This window comes from Phyllostomus hastatus, unplaced genomic scaffold, assembly GCF_019186645.2.
Source record: "Phyllostomus hastatus isolate PE091 unplaced genomic scaffold, TTU_PhHast_1.1 phas_contig_113, whole genome shotgun sequence".
NCBI classification, from domain to species: Eukaryota; Metazoa; Chordata; class Mammalia; order Chiroptera; family Phyllostomidae; genus Phyllostomus; species Phyllostomus hastatus.
This window is the reverse complement of record NW_025333530.1, coordinates 1,843,050-1,870,840: the sequence shown is the minus strand read 5'-3', so window position 1 is coordinate 1,870,840 and position 27,791 is coordinate 1,843,050. Positions and strand designations below refer to the sequence as shown.

General features: G+C 37.1%; 1 protein-coding gene across 5 annotated transcripts; it reads left to right on the top strand.

Annotated features, from left to right (window-relative positions):
- The first annotated feature begins 27 nt into the window (after positions 1-27).
- KBTBD3 (kelch repeat and BTB domain containing 3) lies at positions 28-27,791 on the top strand. Of its 5 annotated transcripts, XM_045837631.1 has the most exons (6): positions 28-226; positions 493-931; positions 18,581-18,708; positions 20,512-20,601; positions 23,452-23,697; positions 25,742-27,791. In XM_045837631.1, exons 5-6 carry the CDS (start codon positions 23,477-23,479, stop codon positions 27,342-27,344), a joined length of 1,824 nt encoding a protein of 607 aa, XP_045693587.1. In that variant the 5' UTR covers positions 28-226; positions 493-931; positions 18,581-18,708; positions 20,512-20,601; positions 23,452-23,476; the 3' UTR covers positions 27,345-27,791. The 5 variants fall into 5 exon arrangements, with proteins under 5 accessions (XP_045693587.1, XP_045693588.1, XP_045693589.1 ...); XM_045837632.1 differs by lacking the exon at positions 18,581-18,708; XM_045837633.1 differs by lacking the exon at positions 493-931 and having other exon boundaries at positions 29-226.

Sequence of the window (27,791 nt, the reverse complement as noted above, 5' to 3'; positions counted from 1 at the left end):
GCTGGGGCGGTGGACGGAGACCCGCCTCTGCGCTTTGCGGCAACGTGTAACGTCACGTGGGGCGGTGCTTCGGTGGCGAGAGAAAGGAGGGACCAAGACCCAGAGCGGACAGTTAACGCCACTCACACTTGGAAAAGAGCTAACGGGACAGCAGTGCAAGCCAATCGTAATCAGTCTTCTGGAGGCTGAGAGACTGGGGTGGAGACTTCGGATACTGCGGTTGCAGGTGCGTGATCTCTGGGGTCTCAGGGCAGAGTGGGATGATAGCATCCTAATCCTGGAAGCTAGGATCGGCCCCTGTGACACACCAAAGAGAGGATTCCGTGCCGCTCCTTCTTGTTCGGGATGGGAGAGGTTCCCGCGTCTGAGAAGGGACTGCATGGTGCCCTTTGGAGTTGTGCTTCCTCTAGGGTCGAGTTGACTTCCTCCGCCAACCCCCAGCCCCTTAGGTCAAACCTTTCCGCTCACCTAGGACACTTCCTATACCCCTAGGTGCCGCCCACCCTGAATCCCGCTTTCCAAGATTGGGCCGAGACGCTGCCCACAGTGCGGGGCGTCTGCCCCGCCTGAAGCAAAGGCTGCCCGCGAGCTGCTGGGCTAACGCTGATCCTTTGTTCTCATCACCAAGGGACTCAGGCGCCGTTTTGCGGTGGCCAAGCCTGGACCAAAACCCTCGGAAGAAAACGGGATTCTCTTGTTGAGACACCAGTGGTTACACCGTATCACAGGTCCTTGCTCTAAAAGTGTCGGAAGTTAAATAACTTAAGCAGCCTTTCGGAATTACTCTGTGCCTTCGCTCAGTTGTTTTTATTGATGTCTCTTGTTTTCATAGTTGTGCCACGTAGACTGTAGGTGACTTTTATAAAAGACCTAGTGATCAAAGCCCCTTCCAGGTTTTGGTCCAGAGAAAAGTCGATCTCTGCAGATAAATGTAAGTGCCTAACTTTGTGGTAGATTAAATGCTATATCATTGTGGGAATCAGGTTCTTTTCTTCCTTTGGCTGCCAAGGAATTTCAATTCAAGGCCAGCATTAGTAATTAACAGTTATCTGTGGATTATCTTCATGCTCTTTAACATGGGTTATATATATACTGTTTTTATCTATATTCGTTTCCATTAGCTTTTCGTGATACCATGAGCCCCCTTCAATCCTTTGCAGGAAAACGGGATTTTGAACACACACATACACAAATCCTCAAAGGGCTGTAAAATGAATTACTGGCTTTAGATATTAGTTTAGTTAGTGGTATAAAAGTCTGTGCCAGGAGCTATATTTAAGGTCTACTTATCACCTGCAGAGAGTTTACAATCTGACAAAGCAAAAAAAAAAAAAAACCGTACAAAAAAGCTACATAAGAATAAATATAAAGATATGTGAAGTATAAGGTACTACTAACCTTTCAGTAGGGTGAAAGAAGGAAACTTGATTGTAGTGGGTTGAGATAACTGGAGGTGGAGTTAATATAGACGTCTTTAAAGAAGTTTTCTGCATTTGGGAGTAGAAAGTGGGATGATAGCTAGAGGGGAATAAAAGATCAAAGGATATATTTTTGTTTGATGTTTGTTTAAAGATGGGAGATACTAAAATTTGTACACTGATAGAAAATGTTCAGTAGAGTGGGTGAAATTGTTGAGGTAAGCAGAGAGTAGGGGTGTGTGTGTGTGTGTGTGTGTGTGTGTGTATCTATCTGTGTTCACCACTCTAAATTGTATTCCAGAGTGGAGGACCATGCCTTTATTGTTTCTGGCTATATGCCCAGTATCTGGAATAGTGCTTGCCACATTAATAGCTACTCTATAACCTTTTTAATATATGTTGAATAAATGAATGACTTGGACTCTATTTCTCTTTCCTTCTTTTAATTCATTCTGCAAACATCAGATACTTAAAAATATAAAAAAAGATCATGTCACTGTCCAGTTCAAAGTCTTCTGTGGTCCCAATTGCACTTAAAATAAAATTCCAGGTTCTTGTGGCCCGTGGGATCCTGCATGAGGCAGTACTGGCCTCCTACAGCCCTATTTCACCAACATCCTTGCTTGCTCTAATTCCATTTCAGCAATGATAGTCCTCTTTCATTTTTTATAAAATGAAGGACCCTTTTCTCTCTTTAGGGCTTTATATGTGATTTTGTTCAGCAACCCCTTATCTTCTTGTCATTATTGTGTCAATTTAAATGACACTTTGTCAGAACAGCTCTCTCTCCCTAATATTGTAATAGATGAGAACAAGGACCCGGGAGTCAGACTGTCTGGGTTTACATCCCAGCTCCCTACTTATTTGCTATGTGACCTTGGGTAAATTAGTTAAATTCTCAAAGCCTCATTTTCCCTGTGTGTAAAATGAGGACAATAGTGATATCTATTTTACATAGTTGTTTTGAAGATTTAAAGAGTATATAAAGCATGCAGTACAGAACCTGATGTGAAACACTGTGTAAGTGTTCACTGTTAACCATTATTATTATCTGAAGTGAGTAGAGTATACCCCCAGCAGAGTTCATTTTTATTTCCATTTTCCAGTTGTTTCTTCATAGTATTTATAAGTTTATGATTTGTCAGTCTTCTAAATACTAAACACTAAGAAAGCAGGGATCATATCTGATTTATTCTCTATGCTATCTCTAGTGCCTAATTCAATACTTGGCATATATTTAGCACTCTGTAAGAAATATTGGCTAGAATAGGCCAGAAATCATGTTCTATATTGAAACATCAGTTGCCAAATTAATGTTACTGCAAGACCCAATGAAATCAAAGCCCAGATTAGTCACGGCATAGCTTTACTTTTGACATTTTACTTATATAAAGTGGGATTTTCATTTTTGTCATTACATCAAAGGCTTGATTCTTAGGCTTGATTCTTGGGCTTTTATTGATTCAATTCTGTAAGTCAAATTTTAATGGAAGATACTAAGCAGCAAGAAAATAGTAATTTTGAAAATTGATTCAATGTTTTGAAGTAGAAGGTGAGATGAAGCTGAGATGCAATCTTACAAGATATACCATGGCCCCTGGCTGATGTAGCTCAGTGGATTGAGCAAGGACTGTGAAACAATGTGGTTTCGAGTTGATTCCCAGTCAGGGCACGTGCCTGGGTTGTGGGCCAGGTCCCCAGTAGGGGGCATGTGAGAGGCAACCACACATTGTTTCTTTCCCTTTCTTTCTCTCTCCCTTATTCTGTCTAAAAATAAATAAATACAATCTTAAAAAATAAAACAAAATATACCATGGTTGTATGTGCTACTGAGAAAGAAGATGCATTTTAACTATGACAACATTTTATCACTTTTAATTTTTCATATTTATGGAAAGCCCTTTGTAAAATAATATCACCCTAGTACATAAATATGAAGAAAATATAAGTAAAATTATTTGTGATGCTCTTATAACTTCTTCACATTCATAGTCTTTTTAACTCTTCTAACTCACTTTCAACTCAAAGTTTTTTTAAAAACATATTTTAGTGATTATGCTATTACAGTTCCATTTTCCCCCCTTTATTCCCCTCTACCCTGCACACCCCTCCCCACTTGCATTTCCCCCTTTAGTTCATGTCCATGGGTTGTCCATATGAGTTCTTTGGCTTCTACATTTTCTGTAATATTCTTAACCTCCCCCTGCCTATTTTCTACATACCATTTATGCTATTTATTCTCTGTACCTTTTCCCCCCCTCCCACTCCCTCACTATAACCCTCCATGTGATCTCCATTTCTGTGATTCTGGTCCTGTTCTAGTGGTTTTCTTATTTTTTTTAGGTTTGGTTGTTAATAGCTGTGAGTTTGTTGTCATTTTACTGTTCATATTTTTGATATTTTTCTTACATAAGTCCCTTCAACATTTCATATAATAAGGGCTGGGTGGTGATGAACTCCTTTAACTTGTCTTTATCTGGGAAGCACTTTATCTGCCCTTCCATTCTAAATGATAGCTTTGCTGGACAGAGTAATCTTGGATGTAGGTCCTTGCCTTTCATGACTTTGAAAACTTGTTTCCAGCCCCTTCTTGCCTGTAAGGTTTCTTTTGAGAAATCAGCTGATAGTCTAATGGGAACTCTTTTATGGGTAACTATCTCCTTTTCTCTTGCTGCTTTGAAGATTCTCTCCTTATCTTTAAGGAGATTACCCTCTCAGGTAATGTAATTATGATGTGCCTTGGTGTGTTCCTCTTTGGGTCCAGATTCTTTGAGACTCTCTGAGCTTCCTGGACTTCCTGAAAGTCTATTTCCTTTGCCAGATTGGGGAAGTTCTCTTTTATTATTTTTTCAAATAAGTTTTCAATTTCTTGGTCTTCCTCTTCTCCTTCTGGCACCCCTATGATTCGGATGTTGGAACATTTAAAGATGTCCTGGAGGTTCCTAAGCCTCTCCTCATTTTTGTGATTTCTTGTTTCTTCATTCTGTTCTGGTTGAATGTTTCTTTCTTCTTTCTGGTCTACACCATTGATTTGAGTCCCGGTTTCCTTCCCTTCACTGTTGGTTCTCTGTACATTTTCCTTTATTTCACTTAGCATAGCCTTCATTTTTTCCTCTAATTTGCAACCATATTCAACCAATTCTGTGAGGATCCTGATTACCAGTGTTTTGAACTCTGCATCTGATAGGTTGGCTATTTCTTCATCACTTAGTTGTATTTTTTCTGGAGTTTTGGACTGTTCTTTCATTTGGACCATTTTTTTTCTGTCTCTGCATGCCTATTAGTAGTGAGGGGTGGAGCCTTAGGTGTTCATCAGGGCAGGGCAACCCACATGGCTGCGTTGTGATGTAGGGGAGTGGTCCAAGAAAGAAAAGTGCTGCTTGCTCCACTCTCTTCCAGTTTCAGTCACTTCTTCAGCTACCCACAATCAAAGTGGGCCCCTCCAGTGTTGATTCCCGGGTACATGGGTTTGTGTATGTTCTAGGACCCTGTGGGTCTCTCCAACGAACTCTCCTGTGAGGCTGGGAGATTTTCCTGATATCACCTCAACCCCCACAGGGTTTTTAAGTCAGAGGTTTGAGGCTTTATTTCCCAGTGCTGGAACCCTGGGTTTTGAGGTCTGTCTCATTCCCTAGTTGTTCCTCCTGGTTTATCCACACACAAATGTCAGACTGCCCAGTCCTCAAGCTGCTGGCTCACCTGCTCTGCCAGCTGCTGCCTTACTGCAGTCCTGTCCTTCTGGCTGTCCATCTTCACCCCTCCTACCAGTCTGGATGAATGTTTCTTCTTTAGTTCCTTGGTTGTTGGACTTCCATACAGTTCAATTTGTTTTTTAAAACTTCCTTCAGTTCTGGTTGTTTTTTGTTTTTAAATTTGTTGTCCTTCTTTTGGTTGTACGAGGAGGCACACAGTGTCTACCTCTGCCTCTATCTTGGCCGGAAGTCAGCTCAAAGTCTTGATGTCCCTGTGTTTCCATCTGTTCTCTGCTATCAAGAACATTAATGATGTATCATTTCTTAAATAAGTGACTGTCATTATCTATCTCCAAGGTTTTCTTTCAAGACACTGATACCCATTCTTCACACTTTGATGCATGCACACATAATGTACACATAATGACAAATATGTCGTAACTGCTACTTGACCAAGAGTGATTTTAAGATATGTATCAATTTTAGATAAATGTTAAAAAATATGCCTTCAAATTAGTGAAATATGATATTGGATTTGCAGAATCTTTGGAGGAAAAATAGTGCCTTACAGATTTTTTACCAAGAATTAAAATGTTTCTGGCTAAGCATGTATTATTGATTTTAACCATTAATATTTGCATACCATTTGACAATATTTAATGTTCATGATATCACTTACACATTACAGTACAGTGTAACTTGTGTGTCCACTTGGCTGAAGAGCAAGCCAGACCCTCAGAGAGCCTCAAGAGGAGTCCTTAGTAATTGATGGGCCATTTAGAACCCTTACTCAAACAAAATGTAAGAATGTAAATTTTAGCTCTTTGCAATTGTCATTTAGAATATGCATGGAAGGCTTTATCTTTTAACAACTTCTTACAAGTGAATAGCTATGTATGGGACTTTTTAACACATTGTTTGCGGGTAGTTTTTATCGTGCGCTCTACTATCAGTCAACGTAAAACGTATAAATACTTTTCCCGCATACAATGTGTTAAATTGATATTCTCAAGACTTATGCCACTATGAAGAAATAACAGATTTTATCCTTTTGAAAGTCTCAGGTTTGGGTACCTTTTAGCTGTTTTGTCTTATATTCAGCTTGTTTTTAAAAACCGAGGAACCACTTATACCAAAAATAAAACAATGTTTTCTTTGCATTTTCTGCATGTTTTAAACAATAAAACTGGAATATCAAAATAGTTTTTGAACTGAATTTATATTTTATTATATATTTCTTTCAATTTTTTGAAATAATTATAGATATACAGTAATTTACAAAGATATAATAGTGTAGATTGATCACTTGCCCAGTGGTTGATCCTTCACCCAGTTTCCCCAGTGGTTACATCTTACATATTATTGACTAAAATCAAAACCAGGAATTTGATATTGGTATACCATGTGTGCATAGTTCTGTTATGTTATCACATGTATAGATAGACTCCTGTAACTACCACCACAATCAAGTTACAGATTGCTATAGATTACTACACAGGTCTTCTTATGCATACATATACCCCTATCTTGTGCATGTCCACCTCGTTCTCCTCAGTCACAGTTGAGGATTGTGAGCCATAATCCTCAGTCTCTGGCATCCACTAACCTGTTTTCCATGTCTCTAATTTTGTCATTTCAAGAATATTATATCAATAGATATAGAATCATATGGCATGTGACTTTTTGATATTGGCTTTTTTCACTCATTATGATGCCCTTAAATCCACATTAGTTATTATATATGAGTAGTTTGTTTCTTTTTAATGGTGAGTATATTCCATGGTATAGATGTACCACAGTTGTATACTCATTTATTTACTGAGCAATATTTTGGTTGTTAATTAACATCCATCACTTCACATAGTTATAATGTTATTTATTCTGATGAGAACTTTTCAGAACGACTATTAGCAAATTTCAAATATATGAGGTCTGGAAAAATTTCAGCCATTGTTAACGAGAACAGTTTGCACGACATCTGTGTAACCTGGCAGCCAAGGAGAGTGGACTAGAATGCGCATGCATGAATAATGATTTCACTGTACTAGTCAGTGGGAGCAGTAGACATTGTTGAATGAGCATATGTACTGTGTGGCTGTCTCATTCAAAATGACTGAGGGAGTAGAGCAGTGAATCTGTGTCAAATTTTGTGTTAAGCTTGTACATTCTTCCATGGAAACTATTTGGATGATTCAGAAGGCCATAGCTATGGGCAACTGGTGATTGGCAGCTTCATCAAGACAGCACACCCACTCATGCATCACATCTGGTGCAGAGTTTTTGACAAGACATCAAGTCACCCAGGTGACTCAGCACCCCCTGCAGCCCAGATTTCCTGGCTTTTCCTAGAACTAAAATCAACTTTGAAAGGGATTTCAGACCATAGATGAGTTTCAGGAAAATATGAGCGAGAAGCTGGTGCGATTGGGAGAACTGTGTGAGGTCCCAAGGTGCCTACTTTGATGGGGACTGAGATGTCATTGTCCTGTGTACAATGTTTCTTATATTTTCTTCAATAAATGTCTCTCATTTTCATATTGAATAGCTGGATACTTTCTGGACAGGCCTCATGCAATACAATATTGGTAACTAGTCATCATGCTGCATGTTACATCTCTATAATTTATTTATATTATAATGGGAAGTTTGTACATTTTGACCACATTCACACAGTTCTCCCACCTTCTGGAAAACACCAATTTGCTCCCTGTTTCTATGTGTTTGAAACTTATAAATGACTTCACGTATACATGACAGCATACAGTAGTTGTCTTTCTCTGTCTGACTTAGTTTGCTTAGCATAATGTTTTCAAGGTCCATCCATGTTGTCAGAAATGGTTGGATTTCTTTTTAATGGCTATATACTATTCCTGTGTGTACATAATAAATATCAAGTTTTCTTATCCATGAATCTACCCATAGACATTTGTTTCCCTGTCTTGGTTATTTTTAATTATGCTGAACTAAACTTGGGGTTGTAGTTATCTCTTCAGGATAATTATTTAGCTTCTTTTGGTTTTAAGAAACTCAATTTTCACTAGCGATGTATGAGAGATCCAGTATCTCTACATCCTCTTAAGCATTTGATGTTATCACTATTTCTATATTAACCATTCTAATAGATGGGTAGTGATAGATATTTCATTGTGGTCTTAATTTTGCATTCCTGTAATGACTAATGATATTGAACATCATGTCACATGCATATACCTAGAGGTTGAATTGCTAGATCATAATAGCCTAATTTTAATTTTTGAATCACCTCCATACTGTTTTCTACATTGGCTTTATGAATTTACATTCACATCAAAACTGAGCAAGGGTTCTTCTCTTTTCTCTATATCCTCCACAACAATTATCATCACTTGCCTTTTTGACAGTGGCCATGTTGACGAGTGTGAGGTAACATCTTAGAGTTTTGATTAGCATTTTCCTGATCATTAGTGGTGTTGAGCACCTACTCACATACCTGTTGGCCATTAACATCTTCTTTTGGAAAATGTCTATTTGAGTGCTTTGCACATTTTTAATTGGATTATTTGGGGTTTTTTGCTAGTGAGTTGTATGAGTTTCTTATATATTTTGTATAGTAACACCTTATCAGATGTGTGGTTTCAGAATATTTCTTTCCATGTTGTAGGTTGCCTTTTCATTCTGTTGATAATTTTTGTATAATACAGATGCTTTTTAGTTTGATGTAGCATCACTTGTTTATTTTTGTTTTTGTTGTTTGTGCTTTAGGTGTCATATCCAAAAAAAATCATTACTATTACTGATGTTAAGGAGCTTATTTCCTATTTTTGTTCTAAGAGTTTTATGGTTTTAAGTGTTACATTTACATCTTTAATTGATTTTGAGTTAATTTTTGTAAGTGGTATGAGATTGGGGTCTAGTTTCATTTTTTCATATAAATATCCAATTTCCCAGCAATGTTTATTAAGGAAAATGTATTTTCCTCCAATATTTGTGGCTTCCTTGTCAAATATTAGTTGACTGTATATGTTTACTTCTGGGCTCTCAATTCTTTTCCACTAGTCTGTGTGTCCATTTTTATGCCAGCACAATGCAGTTTTGATTACTATACCCTTGTAATATGATTTAAAATTAAGAAGTGTGATATGTCTAGCTTTGTTCTTTCTCAGGATTCTTTTGGTTACTTGGAGTCTTTGGTAGTTCTGTATGAATTTTAGGATTTTTAAAAATTTTTGTGAAAAATGCCTTGAAGGTATTGCCTTGAATATACAGATGGTTTTGGGTAGTATGGGCATTTTAGCAATATTAATTATTCCAATTTAAGAATGTAGTCTATTTTTTCATTTATTTGTGTCTTCTTTAACTTCTTTAATCAATGTCTTATAGTTTTCAGTATATAAATCTTTCATTTACTTAGTTTAAATTTATTTTTATGTATTTTATTGGTTTTGATGCTACTATAATTGGAATTTTTCTCATTATTTTTCATTTTTTGATAATTTGTTGTTTAGTACTACTGATTTTGTGTATTATATTTGTATCCTGCCACTTTACTGAATTAATTTATTAGTTCTAACACTTTTCTGGTGGAGTGTTTAGGCTTTTCTATATATAAAATGATATTTGCAAACAAAGATAATTTTACCTCTTCCTTCCTAATTCTAATGTCTTTTATTTGTTTTTTTTTGCCTTGTTACTCTGGCCAGAACTTCCAGTACTATGTTGAGTAATGGTGAGAGTGGACACTTTTGTTTGGTCCTAATACTAGAGAAAAAACCTTCAACTTTTCACAGTTGAGTATGAAGTTAGCTGTGGGCTTGTCATAATTTGCCTTTATTATTACGTTGAGATACTTCTATGTACAATTTGATAAGAATTCTTACTTATGAAGAGATGCTGAATTTTCAAATATTTTCTCTGGATCTTTTGAGTGATCATATGATGTTTATCTTTATAATTAATGTGATGAATCACATTTATTGATTGGTGTATGTTGAACCATCCTTGCATCCCAGGGATGGATGAATCATGACATATGATCCTTAAATGTGCTGTTAAATTCAGCCTCCTTGTATTTTGTTGAGAATTTTTGCATCTGTATTTCTTAGGGATATTGGCATATAGTTTTCTTTTTATGTAGTGGCCTTATATGGCTTTTGTATCATGGTAATGCTGGCCTCATAAAATTATTTTATGTGTTCCTTCTTCTTCAGTTTCTTGGAAATGTTTGAAAAGAATGGCTGTTAATTCTTTTAAAAAATCTTTGGCAAGCCCTGGCTGGTGTGGCTCAGTGGACTGAGTGCTGGCCTGTGAACCAAAGGGTCACCAGTTCGATTCCCAGTCAGGGCATATGCCTGGGTTGTGGGCCAGGTCCCCAGTATGGGGTATGTTAGAGGCAACCACACATTGATGTTTCTCTCCCTCTCTTTCTTCTTCCCTTTCCCTCTCTCTAAAAATAAATAAATAAAATATTTTTTAAAAAGATTGGTAAAGTTTACCCATCAATCCATCTGCTTTTGGACTTGTCTGAAGGTTTTTGATTACACATTCAATCTTACAGTAATTAGTCTATTCACATTTTCTATTTCTTCATGAGTCAGAGTTGGTAGGTTTCTAGGAATTTTTCTAGTTTATCTAGGTAATCTGGTTTGATGGTGTATAATTGTTCATAGTAGATTCTTACTGTATTCCTGTGGTATCAGTTATCGTGTCTTTTCTTTCATTTATAATTTTATTATTTGGGATCTCTCCACTTTTCTCTCTGGTTAGTCTAGGTTAAGGTTTGTCAACTTAATCTTTTCAAAGACCCACATCTTAGTTTTGCCAGTCTTTTTATTGTTTTCATATTTTCTATTTCATTTATTTCTATTCTAGTATTCTTTCTTTTTTTCCAAATCCTTGAGATGTAAAATTAAGTTGTTTATTTGAGGTCTTTTTCCTTGATTTATACATTTATTACTATAAATTTTCCTCTTAGAATTGCTTTTGCTGCATTCCATAAGTTTTTGTATGTTGTAATTTCATTTTCAAGATTTAAAAAATATGTGTGTATGTATTTAAGTCTTTACCCAAGTATATGTTTATTGATTTTTTTAGAGAGAAAGGGAAGGAGGGAGCAGGGAGGGAGAAAGACAGCGAAAGAGAGAGAGGAGAGAGAGAGGTAGGGAGACAGGGAGGGAGGGAGAGAGAGATATCAGTTGCCTCCCATATGCACCCTAACCAGTGATAAAATCTGCAACCAAGGTGTATGCCCTGACCAGGGATCCAGCCCACAACCTTTTGGTGTATGGGAGATGCTCCAACCAACTTGAGCCAGGGCTCAAAATATTTTTTATTTCCTACTTAAATTCTTGTTTGATATATTGGTTGTTCAAGAGTGTGTTGTTGAATCTGCAAATATTTGCTAGTTTTCCTCCTGTTACTGACTTCTAGTTTGATATGATTGTGGCTAAAAAACAGAGTTCGTGTGTTTTTAGTCTTATTTGCTGAGACTTGCTCTGTGGCCTAACATATGTCTTTATCCTAGAAAATGTTCTCTTTATGCTTGAGAAAAATGATTATTCTGCTTTTTCTGGACAGTATCTTCTGTAAATATCTCTTAGTTCTCTTTGGTCGATAATGCTGTTCAAATCCTCTGTTTTCTTACTGATTTTCTGACTGGATGTTCTCTCCATTGATGAAAGTGTAGTATTAAAGTCCCCAATTATTACTGTAACGTTGTTTATAGTTCCTGTTAGTTTCATTAGTGTTTGCTTTATATGTTTTGACGCTTTGATGTTACATTCATGAATATTTACAATTTTTGTATCTTCTTGATGATTGATCCCATTATCCTTATATAATGACTTTCTTTGTTTCCTTTGACCATTTTTAGCTTCAAATCTATTTTGTGTGTTATAAGTACAGCTACCCCTGCTTTCTTTTGGTTACTATTTGCTTAAAATACCTTTTCCCACACCTTTTCTCTCAATTTGTTTGCCAAAGTGAGTCTCTTGTTAGCAGCTTATTGTTGGATTTTTAAAATCCATTTAGCCATTATGTCTTTTGATTTAGACTTTAACCCATTTACATTTCAAGTAGTTATTACTAGGTAAAGTCTTGCTATTGCCCTGTTTTTGCATTCTGACAGTTTTATCGATCCTTTATTTCTTTTTATCTTTATGTCTTTGTGATTTGACCACTTTTTGTAGTAATATTGTTACACGCCGGTATCACAGTATTGTATGTAGTTCCTACGGGTTTTTCCTTATTGGTTATCATGAGGCTTACATATAATATAACACCCTTTCAGCTCATAACTTAATTTTTATAATATATATAAACTGGACACCTTTGTTCCCTCCATATATTTTAGGTTATTGATTGTTTTTTTTTAAAGATTTTATTTAGCTATTTCTAGAGAGAGGGGAAGGGAAGGAGAAAGAGAGGGAGAGAAACATCAATATGTGGTTGCCTCTCACTCACCCCATACCAGGGACCTGGCCCGCAACCGAGGCTTGTGCCCTGACTGGGAATCAGGCTGGTGACTCTGGTTCACAGGCCAGCGCTCAGTCTACTGAATCACACCAACCAGAGCTGTTATTTCAATTTACATACATTTTATAGTATGTATTCTGTAACAAGTTATTGTATTTATGGTTATTTTATTTGTTTTTATTTTTAAATATATTTTATTGATTATGCTATTACAGTTGTCCCATTACCCCCTTTCATTCCCCTCCACCCTGCAAACCCTTTCCCACCCACATTCCCCCCCTTTAGTTCATGTCCATGTGTCATAAGTTCTTTAGCTTCCACATTTCCCATACTATTCTTGCCCTCCTCCTATTTTATACCTACCATCTATGCTACTTATTCTCCATACCTTTTCCCCCTCTCCTCCTCTCACTCTGCTGTTGTTAACCCTCCATGTGATCTCCATTTCTGTGGTTCTGTTCCTGTTCTAGTTGTTTGCTTAGTTTGTTGTTTTAGGTATGGTTGTTAATAATTGTGTTTGCTGTCATTTTACTATACATGTTTTTTATCTTCTTTTTCTTAGATAAGTCCCTTTAACATTTCATATAATAAGAGTTTGGTGGTGATGAACTCCTTTAACTTGACCTTATCTGAGAAGCACTTTATTCACCCTTCCACTCTAAATGAAAGCTTTGCTGGATAGATCAATCTTGGATGAAGGTTCTTGCCTTTCATGACTTTGAATACTTCTTTCCAGCCCCTTCTTGCCTGTAAGGTCTCTTTTGAGAAATCAGCTGACATTCTGATGGGAATTCCTTTGTAGATAACTGTCTCTTTATCTCTTTCTGCTTCTAGGATTCTCTCCTTCATTTTTACCTTGGCTAATGTAATTATGATGTGCCTTGGTGTGTTCCTCCTTGGGTCCACTTCTTTGAGACTCTCTGAGCTTCCTGGACTTCCTGGAAGTCTCTTTCCTTTGCCAGATTGGGGAAGTAGTCCTTTATTATTTGTTCAAATAACTTTTCCACTTGTTCCTCTTCCTCTTCCCCTTCTGGTACCCCTAATATTCAGATGTTGGAACGTTTAAAGATGTCCTGGAGGTTCCTAAGCCTCTCCTCATTTTTTTGAATTCTTGTTCCCTCATTCTTTTCTGTTTGATTATTTCTTTCTTCCTTCTGGTCCATTACATTGATTTGAGTCCCAGTTTTCTTCCCATCACTATTGGTTCCCTGTGCATTTTCCTTCATTTCACTTAGTGTAGCCTTCATTTTTTCATCTAATTTGTAGCCAAATTCAACCACTTCTGTGAGCATCCTGATCACCAGTGCTTTGAACTGTGTATCTGATAGGTTGGCTATCTCTTAGTTACTTAGTTGTATTTGCTCTGCGGCTTTGATCTGTTCTTCCATTTGGGCCATTTTTCTTTGTCTTGTCACACCTGTTACATATGAGGGGCGGAGCCTTCGGTGTTCACCAGGGCAGGGCAACCCAGTGGCTGGGTTGTGACGCTGTATATGGGGATGGGGTCTGAGAGGGAACAATGGAGCTTGCTCTACTCTCCGTCAGACTTCAGTCCCTTCTGTTCCTTCCCACAAGCAAACTAGGCCTTTCCGGTGCTAATTCCTGTGTGGGTGGGCTTGTGCATGTTGTAGGACCCCGTGAGTCTCCAACAAACCCTCCTGTGAGGCAGGGAGTCTCTCCCTGTGCCTCAACCCCCACAGGTGTTCTCAGTTAGTGCCCTGAGGCTTTTATTTCCCAGCGCTGGGAGACTGCGTTGTGCACAGTGCCTTACTTAACAATCGCCGTGTTGCTGGGTCTGCGGTTGCCATCCTGAGCCCGGTATCTGCCAGCTGCTGCCTGGGTGCCCAGGATCCGCCCGCTGTGGTCTTGCGTGCCCGGGATGCCTTACATGTGGGTCCCACCGCTCTTTGTGCTGCGACCCCTCTCTGCCCGACCCCTCTCCGCCTGGCTGCCCAACTCTGCCCCTCCTACAGGTCTGGATGAACATGTCTGTTTTAACTCTTTGGTTGTCTGACTTCCATACAGTTCAATTTTCTGTCAGTTCTGGTTGTTACTCTGTTTCTAAATTGTTGTTGTCCCTGTCTTGGTTGTGCGAGAAGGCACAGTGTGTCCACCTACGCCTCCATCTTGGCCAGAGGTCTATTAATGGTCATTTTAGTATGTTAACTTTTAAATTAGAGTTGTCAATGAATTATGTGCCACCATTACAATATTAGAGACTCTAACTTTGACACTGTATTTACAAGTGTCAGTGTTATGTGTATATTCATATGTTCTCATGATGTTAATGGCATCCAATTTCTGCTTAAAGAACTTACTTTGGTATTTCTCGTAAGGCAGGTATAGTGGCAATGAACTCCCATAGCTTGCTTTTTTTTTTTTTTTTTTGCATGGGGGGAGTTTTTATCTCTCATTTTTTTCTGAAAGACAGTTTTGCTAGGTGTAATATTCTTAGCTGATAGTTTTTTTCCTGTATTTTAAATATATTGCCTTGTTCTTGACTGACCTACAAAATTTCTGCCCATAATCTTATTGGGAGTGGCAGTCTGATGTTTTGCTCTTCTGCTGCATTCTGTCTTTGGCTTTTGACAATGTCATTATAATGTGTCTCTGTGTAGCCCTTCTGGGTTAAACCTATTTGTAATCCTTTGGGCCAAATGGGACTCTGGACGTCCATTTCTCTCCCCAGGTTTGGGAAGTCTTCAGTCATTATTGCTTTAAAAATACTTTCTGTTCCTTCTCCTTTCTCTTCCTTATTCTGGCATTCTCGTAATGCATATATTGTTCTTTTGATGGTGTCCTATGACTCCATAGTCTGTATTCACTCTTTATTTTCCTTTGAGCTCCTCCTTTTAGTACACTGATTCTTTCTTCTGCTTGATTGTGTCTGATGTTTAAGCTCTCCAATGAATTCTTCAGGCCAGTCATTGATTGCTATTTTCAACTTTAAAATTTCTGGGTATTTTTAAATGGCTTTTACTTTGTTAAACTTCTCATTTTGTTCATTTCATTTCATTGTGTGTGTTTTCTTGTAGTTCAGTAAATTTTTTGTAAGAGGAATATTCTGAATTCTTTGCAGACAGTTCATAAATCTCTATTTCTTTAAGGTTAGTTATTGGAGCTTTATTACTTTCCTTTGGTGGTGTCATATTAGCTCACCTCTCTGCTCCAGTGCTGTTGTAAGTGGAACTGTAGGTGAGGCTATGAAGTTTTCCAGGTATTCTGGTTAGGCTTCCTCTTTGGTAGGCCTGCAGGCTGTATTCAACCCTAAGCAGGCTGAATACATATTTGCTTTCCAAGCCTGGGTGGTTCTTTATAACAGACTCCACAGCTGGCATGTCTTCCTGGCTAGAAACCTGAATAAGATAAAACTACACCAACCTCCCTGGCCTAATGAGTTCACCAGCTGGGCTTTGCAGATAGGTGGAATCACTGGCCAGGTGTTCTCCTTAAGTGCTGCTGGGCTCGTCAGTTTCCCAGGTCCTCTGGCCAGCTTACTTGATGGCGTGGGACTGTGGGCTACACTTAGCACTTTAGCACAGGACTAAAATTAACTTCTCTGCCCAGGTGGGCAGTACAACTATGTCCTAAGCTAAGTAAGGCTTGTTGTTTGGGGTCTCAAATCAGCTAGAACTGTGCCATCAAGTTCCCTGGCTATGTGCGAGCACTATCTTATGTTCAAAGTTTTAAGAAACTCAATTTTCACTAGCGATGTATGAGAGATCCAGTATCTCTACATCCTCTTAAGCATTTGATGTTATCACTATTTCTATATTAACCATTCTAATAGATGGGTAGTGATAGATATTTCATTGTGGTCTTAATTTTGCATTCCTGTAATGACTAATGATATTGAACATCATGTCACATGCATATTTGCCATTTGTATATATTCTTTGATGAAATGTTTCTTCATGTCTTTTGCCTGTTTTTAAGTGGATTATTTTGTCTGTGTATGTGTGTGTGGTTTTTGCTGGTGAGTTTTTTTTTTAATTACTGATTTTTAGGGAGAAAGGAGGAGGAGAGACATAAAGACAGAGAGATACATTGATGTGAGAAACATCAATCAGTTGCCTCCCATACACACCCCAACTGGGGACTGTATGTGCAACCTTTTTGTGTATGGGATGATGTTCCAACCAACTGAGCCACCCAGCCAGCCTTTTTTTCCTGGTGACTTCTAAGAGTTTTTTTTATATATTCTAGATATGAATCCTTTATCAGATTTCATTGCAAATAGTTTCTTCAGCCCATAGTTTGTCTTTTCATCCTCTTAATGAGCCCTTCACAGAGGGACAGTTCTTAGTTTTGATAAAATTCAGTTTATCAACTTCTTGCCTCTATATCATGGATTGTGCTTTTAATGTCATATCTACTAACCTACTAATCCCTGGTTACAAAGATTGTCTCCTATATTTTCTTTCAAAAATTTTATAGATTTACATTTAAATCTATGATTCATTTTGAGTTAATTTTTTTTAAACCTGTGAATATCCATTTGCTTCACCATTATTTGTTAAATGTGTATCTTTGCTGACTTGCTTTAGACCTTTGGTCAAAAATCAGTTGGCTCTGCTGGAACTACACCCTAAGAATCCTGAAAAACCAATTCAAAAGAACTTATGCATCCCAATGTTCATAGCAGCATTATTTACAATAGCCAAGTGTTGGAAGCAATGTAAGTGCTCATCAGTAAATGAGTGGATCAAAAAACTGTCGTACACTTACACAATGGAGTACTATGGAGCAGAAAGAAAGAAGGAGCTTCTACCCTCTCTGATAGCATGGATGGAGCTGGAAAGCATTATGCTAAGTGAAATAAGCCAGGTGGTAAAAGAGAAATACCTCATCTGTAAATGGAACCTAATCAACAAAACAAACAAGTGAGCAAATAGAATCAGACATTGAAATCAAGAACAAACTGACAGTAACCAGAGGGGAGGTGGAAGGGGATAATGGCAGAAAAGTAGGAAGGGTTGTGAAGGAACATGTATAAAGGACACATAGACAAAGCCAAGGGGGTAGAACTGAGGGGGGAGGTGGGGATGGCTGGGGTGGGAGGGAGTGAAGGGGGGAGATAAAAAAAGTAATCAGTTGGCTTTGCTTGAGTGGGGCTACTCCTTTGTCATATATTCTGTTCCACTGATCTGTGTGATCCACCAATATCTCACAGTCTTGACTACTGTGGCTGCATTATTCTTGAGATTAGGTAGACTGATTCTTCCTACATTATTCTTTTCCAAAATTATGTTAGCTATTCTAGTTTCTGTGTTATTCTGTATAAGTTTTAGAATAATCTTACCTATCTCTACAAAAAAATCTTCCTGGGATTTTGATTCAAATTGTGTTAAACCTGTATACTGCTATGGAGATAATCAACATCTTTACTATGTTGATTTTTTAATTCATGAGTATGACCCATCTCTCCATTTCTTTAGGTTTCTTTGATTTTTTTGTCAGCATTTTGTAGTTTTCAGTGTACAGGACAGGTTTAGATTTATACATAGGTATTTCTCTTTTAACTATTATAAATGGTATTACATTTGAAGTTTTGGTTTCCATGTGTTCATGTCTTTGGTATGAACAGGAATTGGTAGATTTACTGCAGATACCTTTAGAAAACAATTAATTTTTATATGTTAATTTTGTATCCTGTGGAATTGCTGAACCAAATTACTAATTTTATGAATTTTTTTGTAGAGTACTTGAAATTTTCAATGTAGACAATCTTGTCATCAGTAAATAAAGACACTTTGTTCTTCCTTTCCAGTGTATATACCTTTTTATAACAGATTTTTTTTTGCCTTGGAGTATTGACTATAATGTCTATTGCTATGATGAATAGCAGTGGTGAGAGTGGACACCCTGGCCATTTTCCTCATCTTAGAGCAAAAGCATTCAGTCTCCTGCCATTCAGTATAATGTTAGCTCTAGGTTTTTTATAGATGTCGTTCATCAAGAGGAGGAAGTTTTTCTCTGTTTCTTGTTTGCTGAGAGTTTTTTTTTTTTTTTCATGAATAGGTGTTGGAGTTTTAAATGCTTTTACAGTCATTCACCACATAATGAGATTTCAGTCAACAATGACCACATATATGACAGTGTATACCATGTAACCTAGATGGGTAGTAGGCCACACCATCTAGGTTTATGTAAGTATATACTATGATGTTTGCACAATGACAGAATCACCAAGTGACTTGCTTCTCCAAATGTATCATTGTTAAGTGGTGCATGATTGTACTGTGTCAGTTGGTATGATCATGTAATTTTTCTAACTTGCTTCAGTGGTGGGTAACATTGATTGATATTCAAATATTGAACCACACTTACATCCCTGGATAAACCTTCTTGGTCATAGTATATAATTCTTTTTATATATTAATGATTTTTTTGCTGATTTTTAAAAACAATTTAAAATCTATATTTGTGAGGGATATTGTTCTGTATATTGGGTATTTTATTGTACTGTCTCTCTTTGGGTACCACAATAATACTGACTTGATGAAATTTGTCAGAAAATATTTCCTTCTGTTCTGTATTCTGGGAGAAATTATATAGGTTTAGTATTAATTCTTCTTTAAACTTGATTAATTTAACTTCCTTCCCAGTTACAGGGCTGTTCAAATTTTGTTTTTCATTTTGATTGAGTTGTAGTAATGTGTGTTACTTTACTTTAATGTGTGTTACTTTTTACTTTTTTAAGGAATTAGTCTGTTTTACCTGCACTATCAAATTATTATGTGTAGAGTTATTTATAACATTCATGCTAAATTCAAATTGATTTTTCCTTACAAGTAAGTTATTTCTTGCTGCTTGCAAAATTTTTGTGTGTGTCTTTAGTTTTTAGAAGTTTGACTATAATGTTCCTTGGCATAGATTTCTTTAGACTTATCTTGTTTAGGCCTCGCTTATATTCACAAATCTGTAGGCTTATGTTTTTTGCCAAATTTTGGACATTGTCAGTCATTGTTTCTTCAAGTACTTTTTTAGTCCCACTCTCTTTTTCCTGTCCTTGGTGGCATAGGTTTCAGGTTTTTTATTATAGTCCCACATGTTCTTCAAGTTGTTCATTTGTTTTTCAATATGATTTTCCTCTTTTCAGTCTGTTTTTTCATTGTGTTACCTTTCATTTTCATTTCAATCGGAACCTTTCATTTTCAAGTTTCAGATTGTGTAGTTTCTATTGTTTTCTCTTTAAGCTCATTGATGCTTTCTTTTTTTGTCCCCTCTGTTACGTTTGGCTATTTTATTCATTCTAAAATTTTTGTTTGGTTCTTCTTTAGATCTTCTCTTTCTTTACTAAGATTTTCTATTTTTTCATTTGCATATTTATAATTTCTTCTTGAAGCATTTCTGTGATGACTGTTTTAAAATTCTTAGCAGATAATTCTAACATCTGTGTCATCTCAGTGTTGGTATTTGTTGATTGTTTTTCTCATTCAATTTGATATGTTGCTAGTTCTCAGAATATTATTTTGTAAGACTCTGGAACTTATTTAAATTTTGCATTTTAGCAGGTCTTTTCTGACACTGCTCTATTAAATTAAGGTCATCACCTAATTACTTCCAGGTTGGGGTAGAGGTCTAGATTCTGTACCTCACCTACACTGACATCTAGGATAGGAGGGTCTCCTTTTTACTGCTAGATAGAATTGGGAATTCAGGCTCTGCTCTCTGCATCCTTGGATACCACTCTGGCTGGGAGAGGGAGGAGCACCTTGTTGCTGTTCCAGATGTGGTCTCCACTGACATCATGTGAGGTTGGCTTGTTGCTACTGAGTGAGAGTGAAATTCTTGACTCTGCACTAGGCCTTTGACTTGACCCCAGCAAGGAGAGGGAGGAATCCCATATTAGTGCCAGCTGGGAGAGAAGTGCAGGCTCCCCATGTGCCACATGGTCTTGACTTCCAGTGAGGGGGAAGTGATTGATGGACACTGTTATCACTCTGCAGATATTAATGGCCTGGCTCTCAATTCAGCCTTCTCTGACATTACTCCAGCAGGAAAATTGGAGGAGAGTTGAGGCACCTCATTACACCCTGGTAAGGTGGACTTCTGTGCTCTCTATTCTACTTATGCTGACTTGGGTGGGTAGAGACCAAGTCTCCCATCCAATTTTATGGTTCTCTTGTAACAAAAACCCAGGCTCAGCTGCCTGCGTGAATGAAAACCAAACCTGTGAGGCAGTTGCTGGTTAAAAAGGAAAGAAGTTTTATTCAAATTGCTGGCAGTTCACGAAGATGGGAGAATTATGTCATCAGAAAAACCCATCTTAAAATTTCAATGCAGGTGGAGGTTTTTATAAGGATTTAGAGGTAAAGCAGAACAAAGAGATCAGGGGGAGGGGAATGTGCTGCTTCTCCAGAGAAGGGGAAGCATGGGAAAGGGAGGGAGCTTCCTCCCCTCATTTCAGTGCAATCTCTCTTCAAACAGGAATTGGTAAATTTCCCACGGACACCTATGGATTTTCACAGCTGGTGCCGGGCAGTCATTTCTCCCCCCAGAGCCGACTTCTCTAAGCTGTAAAAAAAGGCTAGATAAGGGGTAAAAACACAGACTTTTAGTTATACAATCTAGGAAAATAGATGGTTGGCTGCAGCCTTGAGAAAATGTATTTTAATTAAAATGTTAAATTATGGCTACCCTCTGAGGCAGACCATGGAGACGAGGCCCTTCTTTGCAGTAACAGATTGATGCTTCAGCCTATTGCTAGACTTGAGAAATAGATCAGGGGTAACACCTGGTTCAGAACTACCCACAAACCTCTCATTATCACTCTCCCTCCATTTCACCCACTCTTTCTTAATGTCTCCCTATTTATAGCTACTCAGAACAGTGCTCACAAAATCATTGCAGGCAACTATTTTTCCAGTAATCCTGCCAATTACATCCAAATATGCATGCATACACACTCACACAATTAGATACTCCTATATAAGCATACTATTCTTAATATAAACAGTATATCAGCTATCCAGTGGAACTTGCTATATACATGCTATACAATACAGTAGGCACTAGCCGCATGTATTAGTTGGGTGTTCGCAGAGAAACAAACCAATCGAAGGACTGGCTGGCTGGATAGATGGACTGATAGATGGATTTACTATAAGTGGTTGGCTTATGTGTTTATGGAGACTGAGAAGTCCCAAAATCTGCAGTCACAATCTGGAAAACCCAGGATAGGTGATAGTCAAGTTGTAGTTCAAGTCTTAGTTTAGAGTAGGAGAAACCTGATGTCCCACTCGAAGTCAGCCAGGCAGAGAGAAGGAATTCTTTCTTACTCAGCCTTTTGTTTTCTTCAGGCCTTCAGTGGATTAGATGAGTCCCACTCACATTAGGGAGAGCAGTCTGCTTCACTTGGTCTACTGGTTCAAATGTTAATCTCACCCAGAAACACCCTCACATTCACACCTACAAATGATGTTCAGCCAAATAAATACAGGATAGGGCAGAAGTAGGTTATAGTTTTGAGTTTAGTTGTGAGTATTCTTATATTATTGTAAACCTACTTTTATCCCATTCTGTATATGGGTACCCTGTGGCCCAGTGAGGTTGACACATAAAAGTAACCATGACACTATATGTGGCTATGATTACTTAACTATTTAATTTTAAGTAATTTAAATTTAAATAGCTATACATGATTCATTGTTACTGTACACAGCAGTAGATTGTCTCAGTCCTAGAATGTAGCTTTGTTTGGTGCTTTAAAACCATTGAGACTACTACTCCAGTGTTTAGTTTCCACCTAAACTTGAAACAGCCCCTTTGGGTGAACCAAGCCTCCGTGAAAGAAGTCCACATATCACAAGACTACCATGTATGCAGAGGTACGAGCTAGCCGTGTGGAGAGAGTACATGAGGAGAGAGAGAGTCCCATCTGTTCTAGCAGTCCCATTTGAAGCATCAGGAATGTGAGTGAAGAATTCACACTGGACCTCTAACCCAGTCAGTCCCTCAGGTGACTTCAGTAAGACCTGCCATCTGACTCTAACCCCAAGCAAGAAGCACCAGCTAATCTCTCAAACCATAGGAGATTTTAAATTGTTGTCTTAAACTACTAAGTTTTAGGGATGATTTGCAAAGCAATAGATAACCAAAACAGAACTATACTAAGGAATCAAGGATCTCTATTTCTCTAGCTCCTCTAGTTCCTAGTCTTCTTTTCTGTGCTGTTTCTCACATTTTTGCTTTTTACAGTATAAACTTTCATGAATTTTAGGTTTGGGAAAGTCAGTTATCTGGCCTTCAACTATCTGGGATTTCTGACCTCATGTTTAAAAGGCCTTTAAAATAAAGTTATTTGCTGTTTCTTTCTGCTTTCAAATGGACCAATGTGGACCAATGTTTGCCTTTTTCTTCCTTAGTAAAATCCATAACGAGTTAATACAACTTAACATTGATTTTTTTCCCAGTCAGTTGTCTTTTAAAAGTCTAACCCTAAAAGGCATATATCTGTGCTTCAAAATCAACATTTTAACATCTACTTTGCTACCAGAAGAAAATGAATGGGCAGGGAGAAGGAAGTGTTGGGTATATACCCAAATGATGATCACTATATAAATAATAGCTCTTACATATAACAGGGCTAGTCATGTAGTAAGATTCTATATAAGCTATTTATACAACTTATAAATTGTGCTACTTAACACATTTATATAGCCTTGAATTTTATCCCTTAATAGTATAATTTTTATTACAGTGAGCACAATATTTATAAAAGTTCAAAAGGAATTATTTTTAAATGTCATGAAAACACATATTTAGAACAAGGTTTGCTCTCTTATGATTGTTCCTAGTGAGCATTTTTTTGTAATTGATAACGAAGGCAAATTTGATTTGAAAGTTTTATTAGGACTCTACTTCAGTGATTTTTTTCTTCATTTCAGTTCTAAGAAGAGATAGAAATTGGCTATGGATAATTCATATGATTTCAATCAACACAGCTCATGTAATGGAATTTCATCTGAGAAGATTAACGACTTTCTTGTGTCAGAAGATCATGGACAGAAAATCTTAAGTGTACTGCAGAATTTTAGAGAACAAAATGTCTTTTATGATTTCAAAATAATTGTGAAAGATGAAATAATCCCATGTCATCGTTGTGTGTTAGCAGCATGCAGTGACTTTTTCAGGTACTTTACCTTGTTTATTACTCAGATTTTATGATATGGATAATTATATTTTAAAACTCAATTTTCCATGCACAGGAGCATTCAACAGTAAATTTTAATTCTCAAAAACAGCTAATTAGAACCTAGATTAATTAATGATTTTTGAGTATGAAAATTTAGTACAATCTTTTGTAAAGCTTAGGTCTTTGCAGGCCAGCATTTCCTAAAGTTCTATAGAACATTAGTCCCTTAAAATGATCAGGGGAAAATTGTTTTGATCTGGGGTCAGTTTCATTTGGGGGATTTGTGCACTATGTCTTTTAGAAAAAGAGGAAAGGCGATATTCATCCAAAATGGAAGGAAAGTTCAAAGAACATGAGGAGTCTGAGAGGAAAATACATTCAGGGTCATGTATTATATCCATGGGTTATCCGAAGGAGAGGCACTCTGACCCAGAGGGTTTCAGGTTTGTCCTCTCAGGCAAAGTTGCTCCTATAATAGGGAAAAGTACCACTAGAAGCATCTCTGGAGAGCACCCAACTTGTTCTAAATTTAGGCAACCTACTGAATATAAGCTCGCTCCCCAGATAGATCATCTTACAAAGAGTGTCCTAGCCGTGATACTGTAACAACCCACTGTTTCGACATTGGGTGTTTGAGTCTGCAAGGTTAAGTGTAGACACATGGCCCACCCTGCGAGGCCTCTTGGTCAGATACACGGACTTCTCGGTGACATCATGGACTTCAGCCCTGTTAGTCACACTGCAATAAAGTTAAGCCCTCACTGTAATATTTTGCATTATGTTCAATTTTAGAAGTAATTTTTATTTGAAGTAAGCAGGGTTTAAATTTCTAATAAACACACTTACTTTAAAAAAACAAGTAAGATTTAAGATAAAAATACAGTTTTTATTAGCTGTTTGCCTAACTATCTGTTTTCATTTTTTTTCCCATTTCTTTTCTCAGGGCACTTCAGTTATTCTTCTTCACACTTCACTAGAGCCCTAATTGTTCTTATGCTCCCTCTCAGGTTCGACCAGTTTCTCCCCCTCTATTCTAATCCAGTTTCTCTTCTAAGTAATTCTTTTCTGGTCCCTTATCCTCACGTCACCTCTTCATCAGAGGAAGCTGTATAGTATAATAGCTAAGTACTTGACCTCCTAATACACATGCTCTAAATCTAAATCCCAGCTCTACCATTTACTGATATGTGACCTTAGCTATGATACACTATTATCATTTAGTTTTATGAAATCTCATTCCCTTTTTCCTGAAGTGCTCTAATGAAATGTGTCCTTTTAGAGGTGTGTTTACTTATTTGGAGGATTTCCCCACACCAATGTGTCAGAGACACCTGATATCGCACTGTATTACATCTTTCACAGGTCTAACTACTGCCAAAGTGAAAATTAATTTGAAAGAGACTTTTAAGATTTTATTTATTTATTTTTTAGAGAGGGAAGGGAGGGAGAAAGAGAGAGAGAGAGACGTCAATGTGCAGTTGCTGGGGGTCATGGCCTGCAACCCAGGCATGTGCCCTGACTGGGAATCGAACCTGCAACACTTTGGTTCACAGCCCGCGCTCAATCCACTGAGCTACGCCAGCCAGGGCCCTGAAAGAGACTTTTAAATACTAAACCCAAAAGCATTACATATCTTAAGTAATTTTAGTTATCACCTGCAGGGTTGATACTAATTAACTCACAAATAAATAAATTCAGCCATTAGAGATATTTTACCCTGATTTTATGAATAATATATAAGAACATCAAATCAGTATACAGAATTTGAATCTTTTTATAGCCTTGTTTGGATTAGTTGCTATATCTCTGATATAATGTATATATTTTGCAATGTGGGAGTTATATAATACATATATTTTATGGAAAAATAATATTGTATATGACTATTCTAGACATTAAACTAATTTTTGGGATGCTTTGAAATATATTTTATAAATATATTTTAAATCAACTTAGAGGAAATTTTATAAGTTAATACTGAAAATTATCATGTAATAGAATATTTCTGTTTACTTCCTCTTCTATGTTCTTCATTTTTGCAGGGCTATGTTTGAAGTAAACATGAAAGAAAGAGATGGTGGAAGTGTTACCATCACTAATTTGTCCTCTAAAGCAGTGAAAGCATTTCTTGACTATGCCTATACTGGAAAAACACAGATAACAGATGACAATGTGGAAATGTTCTTCCAGTTGTCATCATTTCTTCAAGTTTCCTTCCTATCCAAAGCTTGCAGTGACTTTTTAATAAAAAGTATTAATATTGTCAATTGTTTACAGTTATTATCTATGTCAGATAGCTATGGCTCTACCCGCTTATTTAATCATGCATTATACTTTGTACAACATCACTTTTCCTTATTATTTAAATCCAGTGATTTCTTAGAGATGAATTTTGGAATACTACAGAAATGTCTGGAATCAGATGAATTAGATGTTCCTGAAGAAGAAACTGTACTGAAAGTTGTCCTTAATTGGACTAAATATAACTTAGAATCAAGGCAAAAGCATCTACCTTATTTGATTAAAAAAGTAAGATTACATCAGTTACCTGAGGAGACACTTCAAGACTGTCTGCTCAGTGAAGAGTGTTTACTCAAAAGCACAAACTGTTTTGACGTAATCTTGGATGCAATTAAGTGTGTGCAAGGTTCTGGTGGACTTTTCCCTGATGCTCGACCATCCACAACTGAAAAATACATATTCGTTCACAAAACTGAGGAAAATGGAGAAAATCAGTATACATTTTGCTATAATATTAAAACCGATTCGTGGAAGATACTGCCACAATCGCACCTGATTGATTTGCCGGGATCTAGTCTGTCGAGCTATGGAGAAAAAATATTCTTGACAGGTGGTTGCAAAGGGTCATGTTGTAGAACGGTTCGGCTTCACATTGCAGAGTCATATCATGATGCCACTGATCAAACCTGGTGCTACTGTCCAGTCAAAAATGATTTCTTCCTGGTATCAACTATGAAAACACCCAGAACCATGCATACATCAGTTATGGCTCTTAATAGGTTATTTGTCATAGGTGGAAAGACTACAGGATCTCAGGACATTAAAAGTCTCTTAGATGTTGAATCTTACAACCCTCTTTCCAAAGAATGGATGTCTGTGAGCCCCTTACCCAGGGGCATATACTACCCCGAAGCAAGTGCATGCCAAAATGTAATTTATGTTCTTGGATCAGAGGTGGAGATTACAGATGCCTTTAACCCATCACTTGATTGCTTTTTTAAATACAATGCTACAACTGATCAGTGGTCTGAATTAGTCGCAGAGTTTGGGCAGTTTTTTCATGCAACATTAATTAAAGCTGTCCCAGTAAACTGCACACTCTATATATGTGATCTTTCTACCTATAAGGTTTACAGTTTTTGTCCAGATACTTGTGTCTGGAAGGGTGAAGGATCTTTTGAATGTGCAGGCTTCAATGCAGGTGCAGTTGGAATTGAAGATAAAATTTATATATTAGGTGGTGATTATGCACCAGATGAAATCACAGACGAAGTGCAGGTCTACCACAGCAGCCGCTCTGAGTGGGAGGAAGTCTCACCAATGCCAAGAGCCTTAACTGAATTTTACTGTCAGGTGATTCAGTTTAATAAATACAGGGATCCATGGTTTTCCAATCATTTCTAAAAGTAGTGTGTGCTTATACATTGTGAAACTATTCTGGTTCTAGAAACCTACAGTAAATTTGTTAACATTAATAGTTGGTAAAAAGGTCTTTACATCTTAATAAATTAAAACTGTATATTCTATTATAGAATTACTATGAGTGTACACCATATAAGAATATGCAGCTCCCAGAAACTTAAAATACAAAATACATTGTACCAAAAATTGTACCGAATATAATCCAGAATATTTAGTATTTTCATATGTAAATGAAACTCTTAGACTTTTTGTTTTAATTTTTAAAGTACTTCATCCATGGGAGACTGGTAAAAATAAAAAAGTTCACAGATCAGTACTATGTGGATTGGAGAAATCTCTTCATGTAGTAAGAATGAATTATGTATATTCTATATTATATAAAGTGAAAAATAAACTGCAAAGAAAGGAGAATCCTACCTTGTTACTACA